This window comes from Squalius cephalus (assembly GCF_949319135.1).
Source record: "Squalius cephalus genome assembly, chromosome: 5".
Taxonomy (NCBI): domain Eukaryota; kingdom Metazoa; phylum Chordata; class Actinopteri; order Cypriniformes; family Leuciscidae; genus Squalius; species Squalius cephalus.
Genome location: NC_137126.1, coordinates 37,423,625 through 37,432,843, shown reverse-complemented (window position 1 = coordinate 37,432,843; position 9,219 = coordinate 37,423,625). Strand labels below are relative to the sequence as shown.

The following is a 9,219-nucleotide window of genomic DNA, read 5'->3' as shown; positions in this document are numbered from 1 at the left end:
CACCACTGCATGCATCTTCTATTCCCATTAAACAAAAATGGTCCAAGAAGTAAATACTATATATATCCAGCAGGAGGCAGAATGGTGTTTCTACTGAGATAAACAGGATTGGCAAGAAGTGCTCAATTAAAAGATACTATTATCATGTCTACTATATGGAGCAAGACTGGACGACAATACAATACACGTGATATACATCTGTATTGGAAATCAGCCTAGACCAGAGGAGTGTTGCATGTGCATCATTTAATCCCATATAACCTCTCAATGTCCTTTATATAATGATTTTTCAGCTCTTTTCTCTTTAGCTTGAAGGCGTCCGTCACCAGCCCTGTTTCTGGAGTCCAAACCTCAGAACTTAAACGGATCTTCTGTGGAACCTCAAACCTTTCCAGTTTATCTGTAGTACCACACACACAAGTTTATATGCAGTTTATACACATAGACACAGTGACACACACACAAACACACAAATATCAGTAGTTTACAACAAACACTGTTTAAATGTAAAATGTGTAATCTAGTGCCACCCCCAACTCAGTCTGCATATTAAAGTCACTTTGAAATCAAAATTGACAATTCTTCATTTTTTATTGAATATTGCATTCATGTGCCCTCTCTTTAATCAAAATAGCTTCCCCTCCCTCTTGCAATGACATCTCTTCTCTTATCTGATGACGTGTGTTTACTGGTCTGAGGTCGGGACAACCTGTCACTCACATGAGATCACAGCAATAGCAAACCACAATCCAATCCATTCCCAAAGGACAAATTCAAGTCCTGCCCTACATTTTTTTTCTTGTTCGAGAAGCCGTTTTACTCAGACATACATCACAATAGGGAAGAAAAGACTATCCAGTTTCTGTTTCATGCTGACTTTAAGTAAAAAAACACAGAAAAAATACACTTTTCAATTTTAAATACACAAACAGCAGATCTCTGCAAAAAAACTAAAACAAACAACCACGCACAATTAAAAGGCTTGTAAAAATGTGCTTACTTTTTACTGCAATCTCTTTGATGACTTTGAGCACTTCCTCCTCCATCATGGTGTGGTTACAAAGCTCCTCCCACTCGGCCTCTATCCCATTCTTGTTTGCCAGCTCAGTCAGTTGCTTCTGATTGGGCACCACAAAGCTGATCAAGTAGTTCTGGTCACTAATCGGGAATAAATCACAATGTAAATGTAGTGTTTATCCATGTTAATCTGTATTTAGAGAAAATTGTTTTGCGATCAACTGGGATATAAGGTTCTGGTGTACCTGCTGGCATAGACGCAGATGTTCTCAATGAGGGGGTTGTTTTTCAGGGCGGCTTCTACCTTCCCCAGAGACACATATTCACCAGCCTGTAGCTTTACCAGGTCCTTCTTACGATCTGAGAACAGGAAGTGGAGGATTGGCATGCTATGGTTGACGTAATTCAACATCGGACTTCTCTGACGTAACTCTTCCCTGAAAGATGATTCAGATCTTACTCACCCACAATCTGCAAGCAACCGTCTGGATGAACTTCCCCGACATCTCCGGTACAAAACCACCGCTGCCCCGCCTCGTCTACCCAGAAGTTGTCATTTTCTCCCTCACCCTCACTCCCATAGTATCCCATGGCAACATTCGGTCCACCAATCAAAATCTCCCCACGTGGGTGGGGCTTGTCCTGACTGGTGTATCCACCTAATGATGAAAGAGAGAAGTAGGTTAGGAATGTAAAATGAACCCTCAACTGCAGTTGTGTGTGCGTGTGTGTCTGTCTTACCCTCAGGCCAGTCTCGCAGCTTTATTTCAGAGCAAATGAGAGGAGCTCCAACTCGTCCTGTACTGTAATCAGAAACTACAAACATACAAACACACAAGACTAAACATGTCAGCACAGGAATCTAGTCATTTTATAGTGCAGGAAAAACATAAGTTGCATGAGCGTGTGTGCACTTACATTCTGAGATAGTTCCTGCTCCACACGTCTCTGTAAGGCCGTAACCCACAGCGACGGGGCAGAAACACACGTTCATGAATCTCTGTGTGGATGCAGACAGTGGAGCCCCTCCGCACAACATCCGGCGTACACACCCACCCAGCAGCAAGTTCACATGCTTGAAGATCAACCTATCATACACAATCATAAAAGACAGAGACAGAGAGAGAGAGAGAGACAGAGAGAGAGAGAGAGAGAGAGAGAAAGAGAGAGAGAGAGAGAGAGAGAGAGAGAGAGAGAGAGAGAGAGAGAGAGAGAGAGAGAGAGAGAGAGAGAGAGAGAGAGAGAGAGAGAGAGAGAGAGAGTAAGAGAGAGTTTCTGGTTGCACTATATTTTACAGTACATGTGCTTACAGTGTACCTACCTAGAGAAGTATTGGGCAATATAAGGTAACAACATGGGTTAAGGTTAGATTTAGGGCAGGGTCAGGGTTAGTACCTAGTTCTTATTACCCAGTTATTATAATTACTATAATCAGTTCATAGTATATGCATGTGGAACAAGACTGTACAATTTTTACTCTATTTTATTTTGTAATTTGTCTAAAAATTGTATACTGTTTACTCAGTTTGGACAGTGTTTTTTACATTGAAACCCCCAGAGACTTAAGCAATGATATTCATGATGGTTTTTTTTTCACTCGTTAACATGTTTTTAGGAAGCCATTAGTAACCATTTCGTTTAGGAAAAAATTGCATGCATTTGTGTACAATGTTGAAAAATTTCATTTTTAAACGATACATTAGACAGACGGACGGACGGACGGATGGATGGATGGACGGATGGATGGATGGATAGAGACTCACATGTTACACACCGGAGAATCAGCTCCTTGTGACACCTGCTGCAGTTTATAGTTGTATCCCACTTTAAACAGAGTCCTCCTAACCACTGACATCTCTCTCAACTTCCCATTAACACTCTTGCAGATACGATCCATGATCTCCTACACAAACACATACACACAAACAGACACAAATATTGAGTAAAGCAAAGGGAACATAAATACAACACCTAAAGAAAAGTAACATTTGAAAACCTCACCGGTACTGCTGCTATCAGGGTGGGTTTAAACACAGAGCAATCTCCCTTACCGCCGCTCTTTATTTTACTGGACTGCACAGATAAGAGTACAGGTCAAACACAGAGAAGATGGTATAATAGAGGAAAAGAGAGAGTGTGTGTGTGTTTGTGTGTGTGTGTGTGTGTGTGTGTGTGTGTGTGTGTGTGTGTGTGTGTGTGTGTGTGTGTGTGTGTGTATGTGTGTGTGTGTGTGTGTTACCTGGTCCGTGAGTGTGTGTGGGGAGGAGTATCCGACCCTGCAGCCATATGACAGACAGGATATTTCTGCTGTCAGCTCCAGCACATGAGCCAATGGGAGATAAGCTATATATGAGTCCTGTGATCTGTATACAAACAGCAATGTGAATATTGTTAACTAAAACTAAAAGTAATAAAAATCTTTTTTTCTTATTAAAATAAATCTGAAATAAAATAAATTATAAATATGTAGATGAAAAAAATAAAACCAACTAACAACATAAGTTTAAATTGAAGAACTAAACTTGATAAAAAACTGAAATAAAATATACCACAGCTAAAGTGAAATATCAAAAAAATAATAAAAATGACAAAAGCACATTTACTAAAACTTAAAATGAAAATAAATAAATAAAAACAATAGGGTCCTCTCACCATCTGTGCTCAGGCCCTATAATAAAAGCTAATTCAATATATGAATAAACACTACAATAGTATATAAATAATACTAAAAGAACACTGACACACAAATAAAGATTTAAGTTGAAATATTAGAAAGACACTAAATCATTTTTACATGCTTTTAATCATCAGATGCTACAATTTTACACCCACACGTCTTTTTCGTTCTCTGTATTTACTCAATCACACACCGACTTCAGTTTTACCCTAATGTCATAACCAGGCGACTTAAAGGTTTAGTTCACCCTAAAATGAAAATTCTGTCAGTAATTACTCACCCTCATGTTGTTCCAACCCCGTAAGACTTTCGTTCATCAAAAGTCTTACGGGGTTGGAACAACATGAGGGTGAGTAATTACTGACAGAATTTTCATTTTTGGGTGAACTAGCCCTTTAAGTGATTTAAGCTGGAAGTAATTTGAATATCTGTATATATGGAAAAACATGCAAACTAGTGAACTGGTGTTGTTGTTACTGTTTCTCACCCCAGGCCCGGAATCCGCTGGCACTGACCCGCCATTCCTGCAATCAGATTACTGTGTTGCATCTTCACCCCTTTAGGGAGCCCTGTAGACCCACTGGTATACATAACCACTGCGAGATCAGATGCAGTCGGCCTCTCATACTCGGCACTTACTAAGAGATACACACAAAGAGAGAGTGAGTGCATCAGCTTGTTAAAAAGCACATTTTGGTTGCATAAGTAATTGTTTTGCACGTTGCTCACAGTTCTCTGGCTTTTCCCCAAGCTTCATTACTTCATGCACACTGTGAATGGTGAGAGACTTTGGATAATCAGCCTGACATACTTCACCACTGCCTGCATAGATAACATGCTGCAAACCTGAGAGTACACTCAAAATGTTCTGAGATGGAGAGAAAGAGAAATATAAAGTTGGTCAGACCACACAGATAAGCACAGATACGCATGTCTGTGAGTTTGTGTACCTTCAGTTTGCTCTGCAACAGTTCTGTGCTGGTGATGAGATGAGTGGCTCCACACTGATTCAGCCCATAAGCTACGGCATCTTCACCCAGAGTTGCATACAGCGTAACCACTGCACGCACACACACACACACACACACATACGCACAGTTGTGTTCATAAAATGTGCTCATCTTTTGCAGAGTCTGCAAAATGTGCATTCAAAAATTAAATAAAATGAGGGTTATCCTAAACTAAATTCACACAAATTGTTCTGTAAATATAATATAGTTTAAGTTATTATTTTACAGGCTATTATGCCAGGGTTGCCCTGGCATGGAACTGTTAAAGAAATATACAAGAAGTTAACACATTACCCGGTGTATTTTAGACAAAATACTGCCAGTTACTTTGTCTACTTTTTTCTCAACAAAAATAGTGCCAAACAAAGTCAAAGGACAATTAACTATTGAGTATCAAAGCAACAAAAAGTAGCGGCATTCCTGAATGAATTAGTGTTGTTAAAACAAATCGGGTGAATGATTCAAATGGCTCACTGATAAAACCAATAATTTGTTTTAGTCCTAAATGAATCAGTGTTTTTGACAACCCGGTTGAGTAAGTGATTGAATGACTCACTTATAAGCCACTGAAAAACTCTACCTCTAATATCCACCTAATTTTATATACACTGCCCGGGCAAAAAAAGAAAAAAAAATTGCTGTTTGGTTTTAAATAGGCAAATACTGTAAATAGTCTATGACTGGATCATTATTGCAGTGATTAATATGTTTCTAGCATGTTAGATATTTGGGAACAGCTCTTCAAACCGCTTGATGAATTGTGTCGCTTTTCATTTCTTAAACAACCATGTAGGAAGACGTATTATCGCAACAAGAGTCAAGAACTCTGTGAAGTCTACTCCAGCACATCCCAAAGACTTTCCATGAATTTAATGTCTGGACTCAGAGGTGCCAATTCGTAAGTAAATATGATTCTTCATGCTCCCTCCTAACTATTCTTTCACAAGGTGAGCCTGATGGACATTGTCATCCTGAAATATGACCATGTTGTATCTTCCTACATGGTTGTTGAAGAAATGAAAAGATACACACTCCGTCAGTTAGGGTTAGAAAAACTTTTGCCAAACATATAACATGCTAGAGACATACTTAGACAGACTCTTAATTATATTTACTTATACTTAAGTAATTTAAGGCTTATACGCCTATTTAAATCTAAACAGAAACTGCAGTGTATATATATTATCATACAAATACCAGTTTGCAACATCAAGCAGCATAACAAGCTGGTTTTGTACAGATAAAATAACTGGAAGCAGCTGATTGCAGCCTTGCAGATTTGCAGATTTGAGTTAAAAATGGCTGTAGCTGCTAGTTAAGAAAATAAGCAGACTGCATGCAGACTGACAATCTGTCTGGAACGAGCAAAAAAATGTGCAGTGATAAAAACAGTGAAAAGGCAAAAGCCAATCAAATTCATGGTCCAGAATTTACATAAGCTCAAAGAAAAAGGTATGATGAAATTGTTTGATTTCATAAAAAAGTGCTGTGATTGTATTACATGGGTAGTTGCGTCTGAAGCAGGCCTGCGCTGTGATCATCCATTCTGCCCGTGTCTCACAGAAGATGGCAATGGTATTTTTTGGCCGTTGACCCAAAGCTGCCAGACCACTGCCAAAAGATTCCACTGCTTGGCTGACCGCTTCATAGGTCATCCAGCTGTATTCTCCTAGGACCACCTACAAACAAAAACACAAATAAGTTTCTTCACCAACTGTCCTTAACATCTTGACTGTGATCAGCTGATACTAAAACAGAATTAACTGAATCATTGGATGAATTTACCTTCTTAAAGACCTTCCCATTGGCTTGTTTTTCTTCTTCTTCACTAAGGACTTCTCTGGTGCCCAGACAGGGTTCCTGACTGAATCTCTTCACAGCATGAAGAAAAAGTTTGTCCAGCGTGTCTACGCCCTCAAAGCCCTGTGTAGCGAGAGCATCTGCGCTTTCTACCGCCCGATACGGCCCTTCTGGACGTCCACTTATACTCCGCGCTCTCTCACACTGAGGCAACATGACCTGCACAAAACATACGCAGACCAACAGACTTCCATATGAAAATCAAATTCACTCTCCGAAAAAAAGGTACAAAAGCTGTCACTGGGACAGTACCCTTCAAAAGGGTTCTAATATGTACCATTTAGGTACTAATATGTACACGTTTGGTACCAATATGTCCATGTTTGGTACCAATATGTACCTATGAGGGACTTACATGCACTCTTTAGGTACAAAGGTGTACCTTTTGAAAAGGTACTGCCACAGTGACAACTTTTGTACCTTTTTTTCTGAGATTGTACAAATAGTAACAAACAACACATGATAAGAAACTTCAATCATCTCCATGTATCCTGCACCCCGAATTAGACCAGAAACCCCTCTGGGAGATTCAGAAGACACAGAAAAACAGTTCGGCATCCATTAGACATAAACGATAAGGGGAAAAGAGGAAGAGTAAGTATGAGTTAGATACATGTGCATGTGAATGAATGGCTGATTTAGGAACTACTTCACCACAAATCTACCACTAACGTTCAAGGAAACATCAAGAAACATCCGTGGTTGTGGCCGACCAAAGCTAGTATGCTAACAAACTAAATGTTTATCCTGTGCAACACTCACACGCACCCACACACAAAGACATCAGATCAAACTGAAACGGCTGTTTCTTGGCACAGTTATTGAGGCTTTTTTAAAGTCTTATGTTAAAAAGACTGCATTAATAGAGCAGTTCAATCTTGCTTTCAGAGTTGAACTAATGTTAAAACTGAATAAACCGCCAAAACCAGTTTCAGAAGCTTCACTTGAATGATACATTGAAGATCCGCTGCTTGCAAAGGAACAGATCAACATGCACAAACACACACGCTCCACCAGCATGAGTTAGAGCAACACTATCCAGGAATGCCACTATTTCCAAACTGATGACATCACAGTTTGGAGGGATTCAAGCAGCGTGTTCAGGAAGTCAGATGACCCTCTTAAACATCTGGAAAAACTGTCTAAGAAGACTGAGTTAACTTTTAGACACGCATCCTGTTATGGTGATATCACCTTTATCTGGCATGATATAGCAGATGCAGCCCTCTGAATCAGAGAATCATTTTTTTGGTTCAGTGGTGGTTTGCAAAAGCTTGGGCTGAGTCAAGATTTTGTTGTTTAAGGAAATAGATACTTATATTCAGTTACTTAAAAGTATGCATTCAATTGATGAAAAGGGAAAGTAGCCTAAATATGTTTCAAATAAATGCTGTGCAAAAATGCAAAACAATTAAAACTTGAAAAAATGCAGCATTGGTGAGCATAAGAGGGTTTAGTAAAAATAAAAATTGTACAGACCCCAATAATTTGAATAGTAGTGTATGTTGTTGATATATAGTTGTTGTTTTTTAACAAAATATGGTATTTTAAATAAGGTTTTGATTGAACTAACATTAATAATGAACAATTGTATTTTTCAACATTGACAAAGATTAATGAATGCAGTATATTGCTCATTGTTAGTTCATGTTAGCTAATACATAAATAATTACAACACCCAATTTTTATTTATATATTTTTAACATAATATTATAATGATGTCATTTTGCCATTATCACATTAATTACTTTAAGCTAAAACTTTATATTTTGTGTTAGCAAAATATAAAAACAGTTTCTGTAATACTAGAGGAATCACATGATAACATTTAAATTATTTCCTTTCATAAAAAAAATAAACTACAGTTGTGCAGAGATCTAATAAACCTTATTAATCAAAAGTAAAATATATAATACATTGCTATACTTTCGAACCAATCAACAAAAGGTTTCAAATGGACAAGGTCTTAATATACTAAGACCATTTAGTCCAATCTGATTTTTTTTTATTGTTTTTTTTGTTGAATTTTCCATCAAACAAAATGTATAACCTGTCTATTACACATCCATGAATGTTTCTGAACCATAAATTCTCACATACAGAAAATGTTTAATCTACATTAATATTAATTTACATTAATAGCTTACATGAGTGTAAACATCCCATGTCTGCTCTCCGCTTAAACACTTCAAAAACATCAGCAAGCTGCAGTTAAACAGTATAACATTACTGTAAACAACTGAAAAAGAAAGCCACCTTCATTCAGACAAACATGAAACCCAAGGCAAAAGAATTGTAAGCACAGGAAGCTGAAATCTTACCTACAAATAAACACTGTGCACAGCAGTTCTTCTTTTCCTTCTTCAGACAGACGGCACACTGCAACAGGAGGTTTGGGCTTCCCTTTTCTCTTTCTCTCTCTTTCTCCCTCTGTGTATCCGTCTCTGGCTCTCTTGGCTGATTGGATGCCTTTTGTAAAGTTCCAGTAAACCTCATTTTGAGCCCACCCGCTAGCCTCAGCCAATCAGAAGACAGATCTGAGGAGGAAGTTCTGAGGTTACGTTTAGAGGGATACCAGGAGGTGTTTCCTTTACACACAGTCTTGACAAACAGTTTTTCCTTTAGCTCACTTTCACAATCATACACGTCAGAGCT

The 9,219-nt window shown here is 38.4% G+C and overlaps 1 protein-coding gene across 2 annotated transcripts; it reads right to left on the bottom strand.

Annotated features, from left to right (window-relative positions):
• Positions 1-16: 16 nt before the first annotated feature.
• Positions 17-9,034, bottom strand: acsl4b (acyl-CoA synthetase long chain family member 4b). 2 transcript variants are annotated; one of them, XM_079873222.1, is made up of 15 exons: positions 8,890-9,034; positions 6,490-6,723; positions 6,206-6,383; positions 4,645-4,754; positions 4,424-4,562; positions 4,182-4,332; positions 3,257-3,380; positions 3,019-3,090; positions 2,781-2,920; positions 1,936-2,105; positions 1,759-1,833; positions 1,482-1,676; positions 1,263-1,377; positions 1,001-1,158; positions 17-400 (listed from the first exon to the last, which is right to left on the bottom strand). In XM_079873222.1, exons 2-15 carry the CDS (start codon positions 6,718-6,720, stop codon positions 243-245), a joined length of 2,016 nt encoding a protein of 671 aa, XP_079729348.1. In that variant the 5' UTR covers positions 6,721-6,723; positions 8,890-9,034; the 3' UTR covers positions 17-242. The 2 variants fall into 2 exon arrangements, with proteins under 2 accessions (XP_079729348.1, XP_079729347.1); XM_079873221.1 differs by having other exon boundaries at positions 8,886-9,011.
• Between the last annotated feature and the right edge of the window lie 185 nt (positions 9,035-9,219).

Bases quoted from the DNA above. Each gene is read 5' to 3' on its own strand.
- acsl4b (XM_079873222.1), bottom strand. From the start codon at position 6,720: ATGTTGCCTCAGTGTGAGAGAGCGCGGAGTATAAGTGGACGTCCAGAA. The intron at 4,563-4,644 runs GTACACAAACTC...TCTCCATCTCAG, and splicing joins TGTTGCAGAGCAAACTGAAG to AACATTTTGAGTGTACTCTC. The intron at 1,834-1,935 runs GTAAGTGCACAC...GTATGTTTGTAG, and splicing joins AGCAGGAACTATCTCAGAAT to TTTCTGATTACAGTACAGGA.